This window comes from Sciurus vulgaris (genome assembly GCF_902686455.1).
Source record: "Sciurus vulgaris genome assembly, chromosome: 10".
In the NCBI taxonomy this organism is placed as follows: domain Eukaryota; kingdom Metazoa; phylum Chordata; class Mammalia; order Rodentia; family Sciuridae; genus Sciurus; species Sciurus vulgaris.
The window spans coordinates 74,264,404-74,289,217 of NC_136470.1; the positions used below are offsets into that span (position 1 = coordinate 74,264,404).

Genomic DNA, 24,814 nt, shown 5'->3' on the forward strand with positions numbered 1-24,814 from the left:
AACCATTTTCAAAGTTTGAAACATACTGGTTACTTGGTAGGTTCTTTGGGAAGGGGATTCAGACATCAGAGGGAACCCAGCAACTCTTTACCACTGAGCTACTATCCCCAGGCTTTTTAAAAATCTTGGGACAGGGTCTTGCTAAGTTGCTGAGGGCCTCCCTAAGTTGCCGAGGCTAGCCTTGTACTTGCAGTCCTGCCTCAGCCTCTCAAATTGTTGGGATTTTAGGTGTGTGCCAGTGTGCCATGTTGGTTCCCATTTTTCTGATGAGGAAATTGAGGTTTAGAAATATTAACTATACTTCCAGGGTCACACCAGCTGGTGGCAGATCAGGAATCAAATCCAAGTCCACCTAACGTCAAAGTCCATGCTCCTTAGCCTCTCTGCTTTCAGGAACTATGCTGGGTGAAGGGAATAAAAGAGGCACAGACCCTGGCCCTGAGAGATTTATAATTTTATGCTAGAATATCACTGATAAAAGGGCCCCGATAGATAAGTTGGTCCCAAAGGATGAGATCTGCACAACATCTTATAGCTACTGACAACCTGAAGTTAATCCTCAAATTACCTGAGCTTCTAGACAGTTGTGCTCATACTCCAACACTCCTTTCCACATGTCCCACATTTAAAATTTACAGCTGTTTATCTCTAACACAGATTACCCTAAAATACTTGCTACCCATTCTCATTTACTTTTCAGTTACAAATTGCTGATGCTGGTTTTTTTTTTTTTTTTTATCGTAAACAAATGGGATACACGTTGTTTGTCTGTTTGTACATGGGTTAAAGGCATACCATTTGTATAATCATAAATTTACATATGGTAATGTTGTTTGATTCATTCTATTATTTTTTCCCTTCCCCCCCACCCCTCCCACCCTTCTTTTCCCTCTAAACAGTCCTTTCTTCCTCCATTCTTGTCCCCCTCCCTAACTCTAACCCTAACCCTAACCCTAACACTAACTCCCCCCACCCTCCCCCTATGTGTCATCATCCACTTATCAGCGAGATCATTCGTCCTGTAATTTTTTGAGATTGGCTTATCTCACTTAGCATGATGGTCTCCAATTTCATCCATTTGCCTGTAAATGCCATAATTTTATCGTTCTTTATGGCAGAGTAATATTCCATTGTATATATATTGATGCTGATCTTTGTGACCTGTATCTTGAATGATATTCATCTTCCTGTGGTAGTAATCAGCAACTTTAAAGTTCTCAGCTTAGTTTTTTGATGGTAATACTCCAGTCATTCAAACCATTTCTAGTAGATAACAGATGCTTTTTCTGTGGCAGAGTAGAAGCCCAGAAAGAAGGCAGGGTTGAGGCTTATAGAGGAATCTGGGAGGAAGAGATGGAGGGTCCTGCTTCATAGGGTTGCTTTCTGATCGACATGAGGTAGATGTTCCCCCTCTTTCTCTTTGGTGTCTCCATTTTAGGGTCATCTTCCATCCCTCTCCCCTTGGAGGAGGCTAGTACTGAGAGCTGTGGGCTCTGCTCCTCTCTGCATGCTCCCAGCCTCTGCAGGGTATGGAGTGAGCTAGAGGGTCACTCCTGGCCTGCTCAGACCCTTCCTGCCTGGGGACATCAGGGACTACTAGCACCCTCGTCTCCTGATTACTCCACACCCTACCCCCACTGGCTGGCTGTTCCTTACTCTTCTTCATGGCTGCCTCACTCCCTTTCCTACCCCAGCCTTCTCCCTTGGTTTTTACTTTGGCAATTACTTTGTTTTTTTTCTGACTGCAAACACTATCCTGACAAAAAGTGGTCTTTCCATGGTGAGCATCTTCCAGGAAAGGACCTGAGCACCTCCCTCCGACAGGTGTGGGAGTCTGGTGAGGCCTGGGAGGCAGTGAGAGGAGGAAGTCTCTTCCCAGGAGTTACCAAGCCTCAGCTCTTCCTATCCACAATAAAATGTTAACGTCTTTAATGTCCTCAATCCCTTTTTTATTTTTTACATTAATGCATGAATAAACTGTTCACCATCCAGAATCACCTCTTTCTGATAACCCCTATGCTTATTACGTCCTTGACCTCAATATGTTAATTCTGGAGATTTGAATACCAGGCTAAAGGATAAATAGAAAAGTTATGGAAGGATTTTGAGCAGAGATAAAATATGACCAGAGTGAAGTCTGAGGTACTGGTGCCAGTGGGTTGGTTGGGATGGAGTGGGCAGAGACTAGGAGCCACAGTCATGGTGGGTGGCCACAGAACATAAACTAATGGAGCAAGCATGAATCTGAGAGCATTTATTTAAAAATCACTACAAATTGCTGTCCATTTTGTTATAGGAAACAAGGGAGATGTCAAGTGTGAATATGAACTTGTATTTCTCCTAGTGTGGTCCCTGGACTCCTGGCATTAAAATCATCTGGCAGAGTGGAGGGATTGTCAAACCCACAGATCATTAGGTCCTATTCCACACATTTTGATTCAGAATCTGGGGGTGAGCGGTGTCTCTATTTTAGAACCCCAGGTGATATTCTGAAGTTCAGAACCTCTGGGAAGAGTTGCAAGCTTTAGTGATAACAGACATGCTACTCCATAAACTGGCATCAAGTCACCAGGCTGCGGAGATCCTCTCAGGGAGGTACCAGTTACCCCAGCCTCAGCTGTTGGGAAGAGTCAGGTGCAGGGATGGCTAGGGGTTTGCGGGCCTGGGATTAGGGGTGGCTAAGATTTGGGATCCTCTGAATTCTCAGCTGGCTTCTGTCCAGTTTCAGGTCTGTCAAAAGAAAGGACTACACTCTCAGGGGAAGAGAGTCTATACACCTGCTAATGAGTTTTAGCTTAGTCCTCTCAGAAAAGTGATGGCTTCTCCTGCCATAGTAAGACATTTATTTTGATCATACTTGTTCCAAAAAGGGGACAGAAAATGACTTATTGGTAATTGGACATTCCAAGTGGCAGCAGCATGTGCTCTAGTCAGAGCCTGAATGGAAGTTGGGTGGTACTGGCTGTTCCCTTTGGAACTAACGCTCAGTGTGCTGTGCAAGTAGACAGAAATAATGATTTGATAGACTCTCTTGGGTACTCTTTCACATTGTGTGTACTTGAGCCTTTAACAACAAAATGTGTTACAGATGCCTGATGGCACATAAATGCTCCTTCATTGGCCTCAGAATGATGGCTTTCCAAACTGGTGGGGTGGGGAGCCAGGGCACCAGGAAATAGGAGTCAAAAGGGAGGAGTTCTTCAGTGTAATAATTGCTTCTATTACTGTGGATCAAAGTATGACAAATTTAATAGCCTATTTTGAATAAGATGATTTATCAGAGAAAGCCAGATGAGAGAATCTGAGGGTTAGAATTCTGATTCCACATTTGTTCACAAAATGTCTCCATTTCCTTTCATGGTTTTTGCCCTTTATTACACAGGAGGTACCAAAATCAGATTTTTAGGTTTTCTTGCTCACTTATCCATCGAATGCTGTTTGAGAACACAGCAGTGAACCAAACAAAAGCCCCTACCCCTACAGAGGCTTACATCTGGGGGTAAATATTAACCCCCAAACTAAACAAGTATGCCCTTGTCTATCATCTCATGATGGCCAGTGATGTATGAGTGGAGAACCAAATGAACATGCCATGGGGATGGGTTTAAAAAGAGGGTCCAGGCCCAAGGAACAGGACCTACAAATTCCTTAGGACCAGAATGGTCTCCCATTAATTCAGCCATATTCATGGCCACTGTTTGGAGACAATCAATAATTCTCTTTTAAAAGAATTTTTCTCTTCTCCTTGGCGACTAGAAAGGACTGTCTCCTTCCCTGAAAAATATTCTATCTTGATTGTATGCTGATTGAAATAAACACAATTAGATGAAGAAGAAAGGGGGTGATTAAGAAATTATGCATAATGGAGGTTAGATCTGTTCCCAGATCTGTTCAAGATGGGAGTATCTCTTTTGGAAAAGGCTGTTCTGGGATAGGACCAATTTCTAGTTGAAATGTTGGGGCAAGAGAAAAGAGGAGGCTCTTTACCTGTTGCTGTGAAACTGGTTGCCTGCTGGAGTGTTGAGTCTAGGCTGACCTGTGCTATTGTTCCCAGTGATAGGACAAACTTTGTCAGCTCCAGAATGGGTTAGCATGACTTCACCAAAGACAAGCAGGGCGGGAGGCTTAGTCACATAGGCATGTGGCAATTTATAGTCATAAATCTTCACTGTTTACCCCCAAGTATGAGGTACAAGTAGGATACTGTATAGTGGGTGATGGGAGGATTCAATATGAAAATCCCACCCTCCTTTTAGTCCCCTAGGGAACTCCCTGCCAAGTGGGAGAATGAGGACCAGCAGGTGTAGAGATGCACGAAGACACAGCTTTGAATGAAGACGTGAGGAGTGCTGAGATAGAGTTGCAATGGAAGTAGGAAGCAGGCTGACATTCACCCCAAAGACATATGCCAGAGGGATCCATCTGAGTTCAGGGCAGCTGAACATGTACCAAGCAAAAACTCCGTGTCCAGTACTGTGCTGTGTCCTGGGATTGTAAAAGGCAGGCCTGTGGGCCATAAACATGGATTGAACAGAATTAAAGAAAAGCAACAGCCACCCAGCCTGGATGGATACTAAAGGATAGAGGATTTCCATAGCCAGTGATTCTGAGAAGGAGCTTACAAGGTGACTAGGAGGCAGCCTGGAAAGTGGGTTCAGAGAGAAAAAAGGATATAGACATTCAAGGGAAGGGAAAACAGGGAGAACAAAACTCAGGAGATGAGAAGCAGCCTCTAAGGTGCTGAGGAGTGAGTCAGGAGCTTGCTGGAAGTGGGGTTGAGGGCAAGTGGACTTTGTATGTCAGGTGAATGCCCTGCTCAAAACTATACCATGGTGAAAAGCCCTTTCCATAATGTATGAGTTGATTCCATTTAAGGCCGGGTTTTTGTTTTTTAAATGAATTTGCTATTCCTGCTATTTTTATTATTAGTATCCAGCTTGATTAACAGTATATAATTATTTAAGCCTTAACATATAAATTACTTCTTTGAAACTAAAGGCACAGTTTGCCAGAATCAGGTTGACAACTGTCATTGGAAGCCACTTCCCACTCAAGTTCAGGGGCACAGCTGTCATTTATGAAAACCAGAGCATGAGTATAGAAGCAGAAAGAGGTCTTCAGAAAAATCTATCATCCCTGTGCTTCTCCTCATTACTCATTTGCTTCTGTTCAAGTGACTAGTTTTGCCTTCCACCCAGTTATTCACCCTGCCCCTTGTGGGGGTGGTCAGTCTTGCTATTTGCCTCTCTGGCATCATGACACTCAATTACCAAATCCTCACAATTCTTTCCTCAAACCTGTCTCCCCATAGTCACTACCTTTGGTCTTATCTGAGCTACCATCAACGCTTACCAGAATTTCTGTAGTCACCTCCTCTTTTCCCACTTCTACTCTTGCTTCCCTCCCACTGATGTTCCATAAAGCTGTCATAGAGCAAGATTTTTAAAATGAAGATTGGATGGTACCTCTCTTCTTGCAGCCTTTTGGTAGTTCACTCAGACCTCTCATTCAGCACTACAGGGCTTTCTACAGTCTGGTTTCATCTTCTCTGGGTACATTTCCAACTTATTCCCTACTCAAGCCATGTTAGTCTTTTCAGTGTCTAACTTAATTAAGTGCCAATCTCAGATCTCAGCCAAACCTCACTTCTTGAGAGAGGCATTTCTTGACCATCCTAGCTAGGATCCATTGGTTGGCACTTTACACCTTTGCAATTAATGAAGAGTCATGTGATTTAGTGACCAGTGCTTTTTACCTCCATAACCTGGGTTTCTAGAGGCAGAGCCATACCTGTCTATATACTGCTGCACCTGGTACTCCCTGCAGGCTTACATCCTAATTCAAAGACATTAACAGGTATGAATAACTATCATCCTATGCCAACATGACTGGCCATTGAGTATTTTAAATATAATCTTGTTTATAAGAGAAATTAAACAAGGCATACCTAGATGGATGCTTATACTGCAGTAGCAACCAGATTTTCACTAGAAAGTCAATTTATTTTTCATCCAGTGGTGCTCAGATTCTGGGGGCTTGGTTCATGTTAACTAGATTCACTGAAAGTGACAGATATCACTGGGCACAGTGGCACAGGCCTGTAATCCCAGCTCACGTCGCACATCTCGTCATGGGTGAGGAAAAAGGTTCCTGTCAGAGAGATGGGCTGGCTGTGAAATAATCACTAGGAAATTTATTTATCATCAAGAAAGACAGGAGATAGAACTATCTTTTGAACCAGGAGCACTGAGCCATCCATTAGGGACTGGCTCTAACAAAATGGAGGAGCTGGTGCATGTTTTATTCATAGTGGTACAGGTCAAAGGGGGACCGGCAGGGGGTACTTCCATGAGAAACAGGATGGGGGGTGGAGGTAAGCAAGCCTCCAGTGGATCATTGGCACATCCAGTGCCTGCAAACTCCAGTGGTGAAGCAATCTGCAGGGAAATCACGTACTCCAGGCAATCTGGAACAATATCTCATAATTGTCAGTTCCTGAGAGCCAGGTATCCATATCTAATGGCTCACCCAAGCATGGTTTTATTTGCAGGCCTTGGATAGCATTCCATACCCAGTGGCTCAGGAGGCTTGTGAGTTCAAAGACAGCCTCAGCAAAAGCAAGGCATTAAGCTACTCAGTGAGACCCTGTCTCTAAATTAATACAAAAAAGAGCTGGGGATGTGGCTCAGTGGTTAAGTGCCTGTGAGTTCAATCCCTGGTACCAAAAACCAAAACCAAAAAACCTGATAGATATCCAGAATTCCAATGTCACACATTAATTTTTGGTGTATAATATAATTTGTCAGGCATGCTAGTTGCTATTCAGTCACATTTTTCTGCTGTACATAATCCACCTAGAAAGCTGGGCTGTATTTTCAGGGTTAGAGGATGTGAAATCAGGGTCAAGAGAGTTTATGGTCTGAATATACCCATCAAGCAGTGAGCACTCAAAGGAACTGCCTGAAACAAATAGAAACCAGTATTTTAAACCAGACCTCAAATATTATGCTTATCCACCTTTGGGTGCTTTCTCAGTCTTTATGTATTACTAAAGTAATTCGGTTAACTGCATAAATCATTTGCTTTTGTATTTGTTAGGCTGGTTTCCAGGCAGCCCCTGAATCTTTATCCAGATTGCACCTATTTTCCCCACAGGTTCACTTCTGCCAGCAAAAGTTACACTAAGAGGTGGCAATGTCAGATCACAGAACATCAAAGTTATGTTTCAGTGGAGGAAAAGCCTTTCAGATATGAAATAAACAGGATTTAAGTGGTGAAGGCAGAGCTAATTAAGTAAACTAAGTGCCACTAACAGAAAATGAATTGATATTTTAAGGAAAGCAATGCCACTTAGAAAGGAAACAAATTACTTTAAAAAAAAGTTTAAAAGTTGTGAAATCACCTCCATGGAGTACAAGGAGCTGTGTATGCACTAGTGGATGAAACATTCCTCTTCAATCAGTATGCTGTAGAATAACGATTTTCTTAAAACTAGAGATAAAAAAATGAAATAAGATTAAATTTATGAAAACATTGGGAGATAAGGTCATACTTAATTGCTCAAAACTAAATTTAAAAAAAATGTAACCTGAAAACTCTGTTATAAAGTCCAAAAGCATTCATGAAAGGTTACAAGGTAACTTTTTTATGTACAAAAAATTATTCTCAAACCTCAATTCATTCTGAAAAGGGACTAAAAAAAGTTTAAATATGCATCAAAATTCTGTAACTTAACCTTTGAAATAATATATGGGGAACTTTGTGCCTAGAAATATTTATCTTTGATTTTTGCATGCTGAAACTTTTAATTCCCTTTATGAGACAGAATTTTGAAGTCTAATTGTGGCAAGCCAAGTAAAAATATACTCTCCTGATTTTTGTTTTTGTTTGAAATTTCACCACAAATAATTCTAAAGAAATGTAGGCTTTTCTAAGAAACACTTGAGATTTCCTTTCCATTCTGCTTACAGTGTGTGCAAAAGGCGAAACACCAACATTATCACAATTACTTTTTATAGGTAGGCATCCAGGATATTATTTTTAAAAAGACATTACCAGAGTGTTATATAAAGTGTCCAAAATATTCATACCTAATGTTTAGATAAATAGTCACTTGGGAAAGGTAGAACTTCTTTTCGTCATTGTAATGGGTTGTCTGCCCTTTCATCTGTGTTACATGAGTGCTTGTTTTTTTTTTTTTTTTTTTTTTTCATATTCCTCTGAGCAAATGAGGATCAAAATTTCTGCATTTGGTGGCAATACAAAATGAAAATCATTCACTTTCTTGAAATTTACTTTAAATTTACATGAATGCTTGTTAATCCTCATTTTTAACATTCACATAGATCTGTCTCTGAACCATGTTGGTGTGAATTTTGTGATAATGACACTAAAGACTTTGAAGACCTCCGTACTTTGCACTTTTCAGATATCGACTAATCCTAAATGCCAGAGGAAGTGAAGCCAAAGGCTGGATTCTGTAGAGCCTGCCCTCCTAAACCTGCAGGCCATGGGATGCTTTGGCCTGCCTCTCTTTGCTGCAGGGCAGTCTGTGTAAGAAAAAAGGACTCAATTGAACATCCTTTTTAACCGACACAGTTCATCTAAATTACTTCCCAAAAAGTCCTTCTAAAATCTGAGAAGTCCATCACATCATGAATCAAATGTTTAGTTAATGGCCAGCGGGAGTGGAATGGGTTCAGTTGAATGGTGGCAGAATTCTAGCAGGCATGTCTGTACTGTGATTCTGATTTAATTGTAACCACCTGATTTACTGAGTGCCCACTCCTCAGAGACCAGAAAATGAGCTGCTTCCCTTTCCCCTGGGAGGCACACAGTTTTTTGTGAAGCCATCTGTGAGAATGCAAAGCAAGTGGAAAGACCTTTATCCTCCCTGCATTTCAAGGCTTTGCTAAGGGGTTTCCATACCCCCTCCCAAGTGCCCCTCAGGAAAACATATTTTCTCACTTTCTCATTATCCACTCACTTGTCCTTCTACTGTCCCAGCCACGTCTGCTCCAACTTTTCTACACATCAAGACCAATATTCTTGGATAAATCACTAGATTTTTAATTTTTTATGTGTTCTTGTTAGATATATGTGACAGTAGAGTATATTTTGACATATCATACATACATGGAGTGTAACTTCCCATTTTGTGGTTGTACATGATGTGGAGTTACCCTGGTCCTGTATTCATGTATGAACATAGGAAAGGTATGTTCTATTCATTCTACTGTCTTTCCTATTCACATCAACCTTCCTTCCCTTCATTCCCCTTCATCTAAGCCAATGAACTTCTATTCTTCCTTCCCCCTCCCTTAATATGCATTAGCATCCACATATCAAAACATTTGAACATTTGACCTTTTTTTTTTTTTTTGGAGTGGCTTATTTCGCTTAGTATGATAGTCTCCAGTTCCACCCATTTACTGGCAAATGCCATAATTTCATTCTTCTTTATGGCTGAGTAATATTCTATTGTATATAGCTACCACATTTTCTTTATTTATTCTTCTGTTGAAAGGACATCTAGGTTGGTTCCATAGCTTAGGACTGAAATCACTAGATTTTTAAGCTTGGAAGAACATGGAGTCGCCGATACTTGTTACAAGAATCACATATATTAAAGGCCTTAGAATGCATAGATCTTAACTTATTTGGTTGGTTGGTTGGAGCTAATTGGAGGAGAGAGGTGGAAAGAAGCTAGAGAAGGCTACTGTCCTAGGGATCAGCCTCCTTGAACTGATTACTATAGTCTTTACATCCAAGATCAGGGGCCCAGGGAGTGCATGATAAGGCAGCATTTCCATGACTGGTGGCCACTGCTGTGAGCATTTTTGTGGTGGAATGAGAAGTTGTGAGGGTTAGGGTGCTGCCTGATCAGCCACTACCTAATTTCCTGCCAATGTGTCTGACTTTACATGGCTGGAGTAGAAGCAGTGGGGGTTAAACTGTGCCTAATTATCTTTGTAGCTTATTTAAAGCAGAGCTTAGCTTGTGCAAGGCCCTGCATTCACTCTCTAGACCAAAAACAAAATAAAGTGAATATAATGATGGACTTATTAAGGCTTAGAAAGCTGAAAGGATGAGGGGAGGCTATTCTGGAGACCAAAGAGTAGAATTTAGTTAAGGGTAGGGCATTATATTGCCAATGACTGTGCTGAAACTCCTGTGTTCACAGTGAACATTTCCACCAGACTGCTCTCACTGATGATGAGGGGTGGGAAGCAGGTAGGATGTAGCAATTGCATATACTGTTATATTTCTTTCCTTTTTCTGGGAATCATTGTTCCTGTTTTCCTTCCCTGGCCAGGTGTTGGACTGGATTGAAAACCATGGTGAGGCCTTTCTCAGCAAACACACTGGGGTTGGGAAGTCCCTTCATCGAGCTCGAGCCCTGCAGAAGAGGCACGATGACTTTGAAGAAGTGGCTCAGGTGAGACTGTGTGTGTGTGTGTGTGTGTGTGTGTGTGTGTGTGTGTTTGTAGCCAAATGGAGGAGACCAGGGCTATGTGTTGGGTTGATTGCCTGTGGCTTCTAAGCTTGATGCAAGGAGACCTTTGTCTTCTCTCAGATCACTAGCTGAATGGTAAAGAGGCCCCCAAGTTTATGGTCTTCAAAGAAAATCTTCCTGCCAGCATCATCTAAAAATGCCTTGTCTACAAGGGGGTGCTGGCAGGAGGGTAACATTATTAGAACCATCATCAACCCAGGGCTACAGCTGTTAACAGTCACTGCCAGTGAGTGTGAGCTAAAAGTCACCATGGCTCTGCTTGCAAAGCTGTGCACCTTCCAGGACTCAGAGGAAGAATTGCCAGCCATGCACCCTCTGGGCTGTAATTTATACAGCATTCAGTCTTTTATCTGAGCTGCACACATGACCCAAAAAGAGCAGTTTTCTAACTTGTGCAAAGATGCACAATGAGAGGATCCAATCATTTGTCTAATGCTAGAATAACCAAAAAGGTTTTCTTTTCAGAGCCTCTACCTCAAAAATTTTATCTTAACTCTTAAAAAATTTTTTTTTTGTATTCATAGATGTACAGCATGCTTTTAGTTAATTTCTTTATTTTTTGTGGTGCTAAGGATCAAACCCAGTGCCTCACACATGCCAGGCAAGTGCTCTGCCACTGAGCTACAGCCCCAGCCCTATCTTAACTCTTTATTTTTCTGTTGGGGGGTTTCCAAATGGAAGCTGAAAATTTTTCATCTTCAAGATAAAGAATACACTGTCAGCTTGTTTTGTCAGGTGTGGTCAATTATAGTAGAAAATGAAACTCTGAAGGGTTGGGTTAGGGAGGGCAGCTGTATGGGATTGAGGGTTGGTTGCTGCTAAAGCCAGGAGGATGCTGCAACTGTATTCTGCCACGTCACAGCTTTAGCCAAGACTGGCTGTGATCCTACCACGAGGCAGCCCTCCGTGTGGGCGCCACCCTGCATGCACAAGGCCCCAGCCCTTATCCAGGGAGGCTACCAGCCCCAGACAGACATATGCTGTGGGTTCAGAAAGAGGGGGCCAGTGAAGAAGCAGAGGAGAACAGGGAAGCTGTGAAGCATTACTGCAATTCTAGGGGAGCTACAAGAATATGCTAAAACAAGAGAGACCCTGTAGGAGCCAGAAAGCCATGTCTGCAGTGACCTGAACTAAGGGGATGTGGGTGTTTTCCCACCCTGGGGGATAGGCCCCACATGGAACCCTTGTGCATTGTTGATGGGAATGTAAAATGGTGCCACCATTGGGGAGAACAATATGAAGGTTCCTCAAAAAATTAAAAGTGGAATTACCACAAGACTGTCATTCCACTTGGTATATTCCCAAAAGAAATTAAATCAGGGGCCAAAAATATTTTTATACACCCATGTTCATAGTATTTTTCATAATAACCAAAAGGTGGAAGCAACTCAAGTGTCCATCAGTGGTTGTCTGGGTTAATAAAATGTGGATATCCATACAGCACAGCATCATTCAGCCTTAAAGTGAGAGGGAATTCTGATACATAGCACAGTGTGGATGAACCCTGAGGGCATTGTGCTAAGTTAAATAATCCAGTCACAGAAGGACACATATTGTATGATTCTACTTACATCTAGAGTACTTGGAGCAGTCAGATTCTTAGAGACAGTGGAATGGTTAGTTGTAAGGAGCCCAGGGGAGGTAGGATGTGGATTTACTGTTCAGTAGGTACAGAGTTCCAGTTTTGTAAAGCGAGTTCTGAAGCAGCATGGTGGTGATGGTTACACAATAATGTGATTGCACTTACTACCACTGAATTGTAAATTTCAAAACAGTAAAACTGATTTCATGTTGTGTGTGTTTTACCATAATTTTTTTAAAAAGCCTCATAGTCACCTGAAGACCTTCTACAGAATGAGCTGAACATCACTAACACCATGTAGAAGCAGGTCCTAAAATATCCTCTGATGGACAAGATGTAGCACAGATGTAAAATATCTGGGTGGCCAGACACACTGGGTGCTCTCCAGTATGTTAGGGGGCAAAGGATGGGAGAGAGCCTCCTGCATCCCACCTGCTGAGAGTGGGACTTATGGTACTGAGGATATCCTGTTGGAGTAGAACCACCCCAGACCTTGGGTGCCTCTGTCTCTGGGCTGCTGTGGTTTTGCCTTTTCTCAGGAATGTTAACCTCAAGCCACCTGTACCCTTGACCAGGTGAAATCCTCCTCGTTCTCCTGCTTACCCTCAAAGGCAATGCTAGCCTTGGGTAAAGCCTATGAGAGGCATATCATTTCTCTGTGTTTTTATAATCAAGCAAGTCCTATGGCAACTCCTGTCTCCTCTTCCTGACTCCTCTCCACCTTCTCATTGATGCCTAATATTCCTTTCATAAGGGGCAATGCCTTTCATTTAGCAGCATGTTAAATTCATACTAAAGAAATAATAGATACATTTTTGAGAGTTAGTTTCATTACACCAATCCTGAATGACAGCTCCAGACTTGTTTAACAGAAGACAACTCTGAGGCTCAGAAAGTTCTTCAATGTGGCCACATCATTCAGCTCTCAGTCGCTCTGCTGGGATTATCCAGGTCTGTTGGACTCCAGAGTCTTCTTATCCTCATTTTATGCTGTCCCACTTTATGAGTTATAGGAACTGGGTATAAAATTCATTTCTGAGTGCCCTGTTTGCATGTGGAATGTGCAGGACAAAGCAGGAATGGAGAGAGTGGGATGCTGCTGTGCCATCCTGTTGGACATTCATTATGACCTTTCTGTTTATCCTGCTAATGAGTAGTCCATTGATGTATTCTCAACCTCCCTGCCTCTGCTTCCAGACTGCTTTTTGAGTGAGAAGAGAGTTCTAACCTCCATGAATTCCATGCTTTTAGGAGGATTGTATCCTCTGGAAGGGAAAACAGTGTGGACTGAAAAGGGAGAATGGAAGTGGGAGTCATGAGGTCATCGCATTGCCCTATGAATGGGCCAGTAGAAGTGGAGCCTGTAATCTAGAAGTTTATCAATCCTGTTTTGTTCTTTCATCCTGACTCTGGGGAAGGAAGTGACCAGGAGTTGTTAGTCTACATGAGGAAACCGACTTCTACCTCAGTGACGGCAGATCGGTGTCGGTAGCCACCTGACTGACACCTGCTTGGTTCTGCGCGACCTGATTACCAGGTGGTGAAAATGTGGGTGATCTGGCCCGAAAGAGCTCTTTTTTTTTTTTTTTACTTGCTTCACATGCTGTCAATTAGGTGAGAGTCATTGGGATCAATGGCAGAGGCCCATGATAAAAAAACCAAAGTATGGAAACTCCTGTTCCTTCTTTAAAGTTGCTGTTCATAGGATATATCAAGGAAGGGCATTGCCTTATGGAATAGAAGGCTGGAGGCTTGCTGTGAGCAGGACTCTAGAGGGTTGCAATTCTGTCAACCTGAGGCTTGTATTTAGAGGAGGTTCTAAGCACCCATTCTTTGTATTCAGGTTCAAGAAAATGTCTTGAATCAGGGCAGGAAGACAGCCACCATATCTGCTAGAGCTCCTAGAAGTTTCCGCTTCTGCAGGGAAAACAAACCATCAATCAGAGGAAATAGCGAAATAGAATAGGAAATTCTCCCAGAGGAGAGGTTGAGGGGCAATAAAGCCCCTGGACAAATGCATCTCCACTCTAAGATAATGGGGCTCCTCTGATTGGTCATTCTGAGGTAAAGAAATTTAAGGTAGCTATTAAAATAGACATAAATGATACCTGTGAAGAATTAACAGCAATCCATTATCCATCATTAATCTCTACCTTAAAATTTTAATAGCTTTCGAATACATTTTAAACATATTTAAATCATTTGAAGATGAGTATTTAGGAGTGCTCAGTTCGTCCTGCAGGTGGCAGTCTTTGAATAGGCTACCCAGGCTACATGGCATGGAAAAGGCGCCCAGTCCTGACAGCCTTGCTGGGGAGCACCCAGTATGCAGGTGCTACACATTCTGGGATGGGGATACACAGGGAATCTGTGCACAGAACTTTATGGGCTGAGCTCCTGAGGTTGTCCATGCTGACATAAGAGAGCTGGGCTTTAAGGGGATCCCTTCTGGTTCTGGTAAACACTTGACTCAAGTTGCCTATGAACTCGCCAAATTACTCAGGCCATAAAATAAAGTAGGTTTTAAAAGGCACTAATATTTTTTTGTGTGGCACATTAAGTGTCACTGGGAATATAAACAAATATAAGATGGAGTTGCTGCCTAGAACAGCCTAGTTGTCAGGGGATAGATGTGTTTATGTCTGTCCAGGTGGTGGAGTAGAATGTGGTACTGTTATGTTGTCCTGAGATATTTACTATTACTTGGGAGGAAAGTACTCAAATGCCTGTAGTTTAGATAGCAGCTGTGCCTACCCCGTTAGTGGTCTGCTTTATGGCCTCGTTATCTGAAATGCCAGACTTTATGTAAGCTAAGTTAGTCAAAAATTAGCAAACATTTACATTCAAATATATATTACCTAAAGCCCCAATGCACCAAATCACGTTTAAGCAGCTAAGCATGTTAACTAACATTAGCATAACATTTCTGAAAGAATAGACAATTTAGAGGAAGATTTAAAGAAATACAAAAACAAAACATAGGCACAATTAAGTAACTCGTTCAGTAATCTCTGATGAGTTGTTTTACTAGATGACCCTTGGATTTTTTTTTTCTTTCAACTTCAGTAGGGCACACTAAAAAGTATTCATTACATGTTTGGGATAAAATACAATATGTAGAAAGGGAAGGAAAACATTTTTTTTACTCTATCAATGACCTTGACCACCAAAGATATTCTAAGTATAATCAGAGAACCTAGGACAGTTCTAATGGCAAATAGAGTAGGTAACACATAGATAGGGAAAGCAGGTGCCCTCAGAGATAAACAATAGCCTTCCCCAGCATCCATGTCCCATCAAGTCTCAGTGTTAGGTACTGTGGAAAATTTTAAAAGAGAGGCATAGTTTCTATCTTGAGGAAATCCTAATCTAATGAGAAACATGTATCTGATATATTCTGACCCTCAGAGAAGTTCTATAGTAAGAGATGAGAAATCATCTTCTCCCCTTTGGGCTTTTCAAGGAGAATTGCCAGTGGAAGCTAGGAAAAATCATTACTTTCCCTGGAGATCCAGTAAGCATGGATTCCAGGAGGAGGACCCTTGAAGTAAGTTCCATCTTGTCTTCTTGTCCAACATGATGACCATTTATAGCAGTTGCAAATGCAAGCAGAAAGAGAAGGTGGGAGAGCTTAAATAGATGTTTTTTCACACTCCAGCTTCTTAGCAAGAATGAAAGGTTCTTAGGCAGATGAAAAAAATAGTGAGAAAGACAACCAGGAAAATGCAGAGAAATTAATGCCATGAAGTGGGCAAGTGGAAGGATGTGAATCATCACATAAATGAAGGATAGTCTTACCCTTTGGATCTTGCATGACATGTCTCCCATTGGGGTGGATTGAAGACATCCCAAACCCCCAGCTCTGGGGAGAAGCTGTTGGCATGAGCTGATAGGGGAAGGGTCTATGATCACTGATCACTCTTAGGAAGAAGAGAGACATCCTATGTGTGGGTGACTTCCACCAAAGGGTTGGAAGATCTCTTTGTGTAGCTCTGATGTGGAAAATTGGGAGGGAGTAGAAAACAATACCCAAGATGTTGTAGAAGGCCCACCACAAACCTCTTATCAAGCACACGAATTGTCCCCCTCTTTGGCTACTTCCTTCTGGGAACAAATGGCACATTCAGAAGACATTGGGACTGTATTCATAATGATTTTGAAGTTCTGGGTAACAACTGAAAGATATGAAAGCACAGGTGGTGTTTTTATCTCTCATCCCATGTGATGCATGGCTATGGAAAAGAAGGAAGGCTTTGAGAAGCCACTGACTGCCTACGTAGAGAATATTTTTTTTTTTTTAAGTTCACTGAAGAAACTGGGGATGTGGCTCAGTGGTAGAGCATTTGCCTAGCTTGTGTGAGGCCCTGAGTTAGAACCCCAGTCCTGCAATGTGTGTGTGTGTGTGCACATATCATGTATATGATATATTTTATACATGTTATATATATATATATATATATATATATCTTTAAAAGTTTTCTGGGTTATATCCTACAGAGCCAGCATGATGGACTTCTGATAAGGAATAGAAGGCATCAGGTACAGTTTGAGGTGGATGTCCATTGACAGAAAGCCCTTTTGATCTACGTGGAAGGATTTAAGTGACTTTTGAAGTAGAAGGCGAAAATTATTCAGGAAAGCCCAAACTGTCAGGCACCACAGAGGTGACCTAGACACACCCTGTGAAGAAAACCCCGTTAGATCACCTTACATAAGCAAACAAGCAAAAACAAAAATTATAGATTGGCAACCCCATTTATAGCCTTCTTTTTCTATAAACCAATAAAAGGCATGTGTAATAAGTAGTGCACTTAAACTTTTAACACAAGAAGATAAATACATTGAGCATTCCTGAGACCTTAGGATACTGGGCTCATAACTAGAAAATGCCAATAGAAGAGGATTCTTTGTTTAAAAGGCTGCTTTGGTAGGAGGGGTGAGGATAGATCAGTAGTTGCACATCTTTGTGAAATCTACAAACCTGAGAGTAGGAAGCAATATGAAGAAATAAAAGAGACAAAAGGAGCGCAGAAAGCAAACCATGATGTTATTGGAGAGGGCCATAGTCTGTTCCATCAGATGAAGGAAACAGAAAATGCTGTTCTGATAGGATTTCAGTTTTGGCTTAGGGAAAACTATGGTGGTGATGAGAAACTTCACATTTCCTGGCATCTCCTGGAAAATTTGTGATATTGTTTAAAAAAAAAATCAGTTAGGTTAGTGAGAGCAAAGGATTTTACATGGTGGAAACTGAATCATCGTATAAAAGCTCAAAAAGCGTAGGTTGTGTCTGAATTTCCAAGAACCTTGGCCTTCAGGTGCAAGGGTTTAGACTTTATTCTTAGAGCAGACAGGACTGCAAAAGGCTTTTAAGTGATGATAAAATTAAAATGTAATCTTTATATCATAAAAACAAGAATCTCTCTATATTCTGACTGGAATTTTGTGCCTAATTTGGGCAAATATGTTTTCAGGGGGATATTGACAAAATATACTGCATTTGTGGGAAGGCGTCCATGATTGTGAAGCTGAAGTAACTGGATATGTTCAGTTTTGAGTGAATAATCTATTATGGAAAGGAGGGGGGTGGGTTTGATGGTCGAAGGCCTCCTGTGGAAGAGATAAGAATGAAGGTACAGTGAAGCCAGTTTTAACTTAATTCAGGTATAACTTCTAACCCACGGGTTGCCTTTTTATGAGCTGTCCAAAACCAGAATAAAATGGGATGTAGTGTGCTTCTTGTCACTGGGGGTTTTCCAGTAGGGGTGACCTTTTTCCCTTAAGGAAAAATGAATAAATAAAAACCACCAAGAACACCTTCTCTAAACCCTGCTTCCTCTGTTTCTCCTCCCCTTCATGGTTCTAGTTCTTGATAAGAGTCTGTTTGCCATCTTTGCTTCCTAACCTCCTAGAGTCCCTTTGACCTCTGCCATTGGGCATTTCCTCCTCTGAACCATTTGGGTTAATCTTACTAAGGTTTCCAACAGGCCATTTTTGTTGATAGATTTAAGGAACACTTTACAGATCTTAATTGGCCTTTCTGAAGTACTGGACACTGTCAACCCCAGTCTTTTTAAACGTCTTTTCTTCTGCCAGGCATGATGGTGCACACCTGTAATTAAGCAACTTGGGAGGCTGAGGTAGGAGGAGTACAAGTTTGAGGCTCGCCTCGGCAACTTTGTGAGAGCTTGTCTTAAAAAAAAAAAAAAAGACAAAATGGAAGGGAGGCTGGGATGTGCCTCAGTGGTAAAGTGCCCCTGGTTTCAATCTCCAGTACCAAAAGAGAAAAGCATTCCACAACACAGTGCTCCCTCTTCTTCTGTCCTTCTGACTGACCCTGCTTCTTATTCTCCCTTTTCCCTAGGATTGTTCCTCAGACCTTCTCTTCTCAACTTCTAGCCTTATTCACATGACTCCCAAATCCATGTCTCCTCTCTGGCCTCACCCCTCAGCCCCATATCCATGTCCCATTGACCTTCTGGACACCTCCACTTTAATTTCTCAGAAGGTTCTTAAACTCAATAATATGTCCAAAATTCAACTTGCCATCTCCCTTCCACACTTTCTCGTGTGCCCTTCCTTACTCCTGTATCACACACTCCGAAAGGCACCGACTACCCAGTCACTCAAGCCACAAACCTGGGAGTCATTCTTGACTCCTTGGCTCTCACCCCCCCACTGAGTCCATTGCAAAGACCTGTTGGTTCTTCCCCTTCTATCCCTGTTGCACCACCTTAGATCAGAGCTCTTGCTTGGATTACTTGCTTGAATTACGGTAATAACCTCCTGTTTTCCTTGACTTCTGTCACAGTCTCCTTAAGCCCATCCCCACATTACCACAAGAGTGGTTTTCCTAAGATTCATATCACGTTATGCTATTCCATTGGCTGTAAAACCCATAGATGATTTTTCATTGCAATAAAGTTCATCACAATAAAGTTCTTAATTTTACAAACCCATAAACCTTTATGACCTGCTACTTTATCTGGTTTTGCCTTTTACCCTGTGTTCTCTCTCTTCTACCCTGGATTCTTACTATCCTGGAGTTTCCTGAACATGCCATGCTCTCAAGTCTCAGTGCTGTCTTTCGAGTTCTCACCCCTATCACCAACCAGACCCTCTTCATCTTTGACTCTCAAGTATCACCTCTTCCAGGAAATCTTGAAAGGCCTCCCTGGTTTGGATTCGAATCCCCTTTCCTAGACACATACACACTCTGGTCACATCCCTAATGTGGTAGTTATCTGTGTCTTTATCAGTTTTTTTTATTTATTTATTTTTTTTATTGTAAACAAATGGGATACATGTTGTTTCTCTGTTTGTACATGGCGTAAAGGCATACCATTTGTGTAATCATAAATTTACATAGAGCAATGTCGTTTGATTCATTCTGTTATTTTTTCCCTTCCCCCCACCCCTCCCACCCCTCTTTACCCTCTATACAGTAGTTCCTTCCTCCATACTTGCCCCCCTCCCTAACCCTAACTCTAACCCTTCCCTCCCCCCCATTATGTGTCATCCTCCACTTATCAGCGATATCATTCGTCCTTTGGCTTTTTGAGATCGGCCTATCTCACTTAGCATGATATTCTCCAATTTCATCCATTTGCCTGCAAATGTCATAATTTTATCATTCTTTATGGCTGAGTAATATTCCATTGTATATATATACCACAGTTTCTTTATCCACTCATCAATTGAAGGGCATCTAGGTTGGTTCCACAGTCTGGCTATGTGAATTGAGCAGCTATGAACATTGATGTGGCTGTATCTCTGTAGTATGCAGATTTTAAGTCCTTTGGGAATAGGCCAAGGAGTGGGATAGCTGGGTCAAATGGTGGTTCCATTCCAAGTTTTCTAAGGAATCTCCACACTGCTTTCCATAGTGGCTGCACTAATTTGCAGCCCCACCAGCAGTGTATGAGTGTACCTTTCTCCCCACATCCTCGCCAACACCTGTTGTTGCTCGTATTCTTGATAATCGCCATTCTAATTGGAGTGAGATGGAATCTTAGGGTGGTTTTGATTTGCATTTCTCTTATTACTAGAGATGTTGAACATTTTTCCATATGTTTGTTGATTGCTTGTAGATCTTCTTCTGTGAAGTGTCTATTCATTTCCTTAGCCCATTTGTTGTCTGGACTATTTGAATTCTTGGAGTAGAGTTTTTTGAGTTCTTTATAGATTCTGGAGATTAGTGCTCTATCTGAAGTATGATTGGCAAAAATATTCTCCCACTCTGTAGGCTCTTTCTTCGCATTGCTGATAGTTTCCTTTGCTGAGAGAAAGCTTTTTAGTTTGAATCTATCCCAGTGGTTGATTCTAGCTTTTATTTCTTGTGCTATGGGAGTCCTGTTAAGGAAGTCTGGTCCTAGACCAACAAGGTGAAGATTTGGACCTACTTTTTCTTCTATAATCTGCAGGGTCTCTGGTCTGATTCCGAGGTCCTTAATCCATTTTGAGTTTAGTTTCGTGCATGGTGAGAGATATGGGTTTAGTTTCATTCTGTTGCATATGGATTTCCAATTCTCCCAGCACCATTTGTTGAAGAGGCTATCTTTTCTCCATTGCATATTTTTGGCCCCTTTGTCTAGTATGAGAAAATTGTATTTATTTGGGTTTGTGTCCGTGTCCTCTATTCTGTACCATTGATCTACCTTTCTATTTTGGTACCAATACCATGCCGTTTTTGTTACTATTGCTTTGTAGTAGAGTTGAAGATCTGGTATTGCAATACCCCCTGTTTCACTCTTCCTGCTAAGGATTGCTTTAGCTATTCTGGGTTTCTTATTCTTCCAGATGAATTTCATAATTGCTTGCTCTATTTCTGTAAGGTACGTCATTGGGATTTTAATTGGAATTGCATTGAATTTGTATAGCACTTTAGGTAGTATGGCCATTTTGACAATATTAATTCTTCCTATCCAAGAACATGGAAGATCTTTCCATCTTCTAAGGTGTTCTTTAATTTCTTTCTTTAGTGTTGTATAGTTCTCATTGTAGAGGTCTTTCACCTCTTTTGTGAGATTGATTCCCAAGTATTTTATTTTTTTCGAGGCTATTGTGAATGGGGTAGTTTTCCTAATTTCTCTTTCTGAAGATTCATCACTTATGTATAAAAGTGCGTTGGATTTATGGGCATTGATCTTGTAACCTGCTACTTTACTGAAATCACTTATGAGTTCTAAGAGTTTTCTGGTGGAATTTCCTGGTTCCTCTAAATATATAATCATGTCATCAGCGAACAGGGATAGTTTGAGTTCTTCTTTTCCAATTCGTATCCCTTTAATTTCTTTGGTTTGTCTAATTGCTCTGGCCAGAGTCTCAAGAACGATGTTGAATAGAAGTGGTGAAAGAGGGCATCCCTGCCTTGTTCCAGTTTTTAGGGGGAATGCTTTCAGTTTTTCACCATTTAGAATGATATTAGCCATGGGCTTAGCATAAATGGCCTTTACAATGTTAAGGAATGTTCCCACTATCCCTATTTTTTCTAGTGTTTTGAGCATGAAGGGGTGCTGTATTTTATCAAATGCTTTTTCTGCATCTATTGAAATAATCATGTGATTCTTGACTTTAAGTCTATTAATATGGTGAATTACGTTTATTGATTTCCTGATGTTGAACCAACCTTGCATCCCTGGGATGAAACCCACTTGATCATGGTGCACTATCTTTTTAATATGTTTTTGTATGCGATTTGCTAAAATTTTGTTGAGAATTTTTGCGTCGATGTTCATTAAGGATATTGGTCTGAAATTTTCTTTCCTTGATGAGTCTCTGTCTGGTTTAGGTATCAGTGTGATATTGGCTTCATAGAATGAGTTTGGGAGGGTTCCCTCCTCTTCTATTTTATGGAATACTTTGAGAAGTATTGGAATGAGCTCTTCCTTAAAGGTTTTGTAGAACTCGGCTGAGAACCCATCTGGTCCCGGACTTTTCTTTGTTGGTAGGCTTTTGATGACTTCTTCTATTTCAGTACTTGAAATTGGTCTATTTAAATTGTTTATGTCCTCCTCGTTCAGTTTAGGCAATTCATATGTCTCTAGAAACCTGTTGATGTCTTCGAAATTTTCTATTTTGTTGGAGTATAGATTTTCAAAATAGCTTCTAATTATGTTTTCTATTTCAATCCTGTCTGTTGTGATATTTCCTTGTTCATTCCGAATTTTAGTGATTTGGGTTTTCTCTCGTCTTCTCTTTGTTAGTGTGGCTAAAGGTTTATCAATTTTGTTTATTTTTTCGAAGAACCAACTATTTATTTTGTCAATTTTTTGTATTGTTTCTTTTGTTTCAATTTCGTTGATTTCAGCTCTGAGTTTAACTATTTCCTGTCTTCTACTACTTTTGGTGCTGTTCTGTTCTTCTTTTTCTAGGGCTTTGAGCTGTAGTGTTAGGTTGTTTATTTGTTGAGTTTTACTTCTTTTATTAAATGCGCTCCATGATATAAATTTCCCTCTAAGTACTGCTTTCATAGTGTCCCAGAGTTCTCATTTACCTCTAAGAATTTTTTAATTTCCTTCCTAATATCTTCTGTTATCCATTCATCATATAATAGCATATTGTTTAATCTCCAGATGTTGGAATAGTTTCTGTGTTTTACTCTTTCATTTATTTCTAACTTCAATCCATTATGATCTGATAGAATACATGCTAGTGTCTCTATCTTCTTGTATTTGCTAACATTAGCTTTGTGGCATAATATATGTTCTATTTTAGAGAAGGATCCATGTGCTGCTGAGAAGAAAGTGTATTCACTCTTGGTTGGATGGTATATTTTATAAATGTCCGTTAAGTCTAAATTATTGATTGTGTTGTTGAGATCTATGGTTTCTTTGTTCAATTTTTGTCTGGAAGATCTGTCCAGTGCTGAGAGAGGCGTGTTAAAATCACCTAGTATTATTGTGTTGTGGTGTATTTGGTTTCTGAAATTGAGAAGGATTTGTTTGACATACATAGATGAACCACTGTTTGGGGCATAGATGTTTATGATTGTTATATCTTGCTGATTTATGCTTCCCTTAAGCAGTATGAAATGACCTTCTTTATCCCTTCTGACTAACTTTGGCTTGAAGTCCACATTATCGGAAATGAGGATGGATACTCCAGCTTTTTTGCTGAGTCCATGTGCATGGTATGTTTTTCCCCATCCTTTCACCTTTAATCTATGGGTATCTTTTTCTATGAGGTGAGTCTCTTGCAGGCAACATATTGTTGGATCTTTCTTTTTAATCCAGTCTGCCAGTCTATGTCTTTTGATTGATGAATTCAGGCCATTAACATTCAGGGTTATTATAGAGAAATGATTTGGTTTCCCGGTCATTTGGTTCATTTTTAAAATTTTGTTTATTTATTTGTTTGACACAACTTGTTTCCTCCTTTATTTGACAATTCCTTTAGGATAATTCCTCCCTTTGCTGATTTGCTTCTTTGTTTTTCATCTCTTCCTCATGGAATATTTTGTTGAGAATGTTCTGTAATGCTGGCTTTCTTTTTGTAAATTCTTTTAGCTTTTGTTTATCATGGAAGGATTTTATTTCATCATCAAATTTGAAGGTAAGTTTTGCTGGGTATAAGATTCTTGGTTGGCATCCATTTTCTTTCAGGGCTTGAAAAATGTTGTTCCAGGCCCTTCTAGCTTTTAGGGTCTGGATTGAAAAATCTGCTGATATCCGTATTGGTTTCCCCCTGAATGTAATTTGATTCCTCTCTCTTGTGGCCTTTAAAATTCTGTCTTTATTTTGTATGTTAGGTATTTTCATTATAATGTGCCTTGGTGTGGGTCTGTTGTAATTTTGTGTATTTGGAGTCCTGTAAGCCTCTTGAACTTGATTTTCCATTTCATTCTTCAGATTTGGGAAATTTTCTGATATTATTTCATTGAATAGGTTGTTCATTCCTTTGGCTTGTTTCTCTAGACCTTCCTCAATCCCAATAATTCTTAAATTTGGCCTTTTCATGATATCCCATAGTTCTTGGAGATTCTGTTCATGATTTCTTACCATCTTCTCTGTTTGTTCAACTTTGTTTTCAAGGTTAAATATTTTGTCTTCAATGTCTGAGGTTCTGTCTTCCAGGTGTTCTATCCTATTGGATATGCTTTCTATGGAGTTCTTAATTTGGTTTATTGTTTCCTTCATGTCAAGGATTTCTGTTTGGTTTTTTTTCAATATCTCTAACTCTTTATTGAAATGATCTTTTGCTTCCTGTATTTGCTCTTTTAACTGTCGATTGGTGCGATCAATCAATGCTTGCATTTGCTCTTTCATCTCATCGTTTGCTTCTCTGATCATTTTAATTATGTACATTCTGAACTCCTTTTCTGTCATTTCTTCTGCCATGCTGTCATTGGGTTTCATTGATGTAACATCTAGATTTGTTTGCATCATTTTCTTTCCTTGTTTTCTCATATTGTTCAGGTATCAGTGGACCGCTGAGCTATTGCAGATTTCCTCTGTTGATTTACAATGTCCCTGAAGATTTCTATATATATCCCCTCTTAGCCTTCAGTAGGCTGAAGTCTTGGAGGAAGTTGATAATGCGGTGCTCCACAAGGAAGCTGCCTCTCTAGGAGTGGTGGCCTTCAGGTGGGGTATATTCCCTGCTAGTGGGCAGAGGTGCCTCCACTTGTTGACCAATGGTCATCCAAAGGGGACCTAGGCTGTGGGCTGAGGCAAGGCCTGTTTGGGCCTGTGTCTCTGGTTTTACCGTCCTTGTGG

At 40.7% G+C, this 24,814-nt stretch overlaps 1 protein-coding gene across 22 annotated transcripts in view; it reads left to right on the forward strand.

The window, feature by feature from the left end:
- The window catches only part of KALRN (kalirin RhoGEF kinase), a 647,130-nt gene that overhangs the window by 287,017 nt on the left and 335,299 nt on the right, over positions 1-24,814 (forward strand). For all 22 annotated transcript variants that reach the window (XM_079156104.1, XM_079156093.1, XM_079156099.1 and 19 more), the window contains exon 10: positions 10,316-10,438. In XM_079156104.1, coding sequence (XP_079012230.1) covers positions 10,316-10,438 — 123 coding nt within the window. The remainder of the gene's footprint in view (positions 1-10,315; positions 10,439-24,814) is intronic.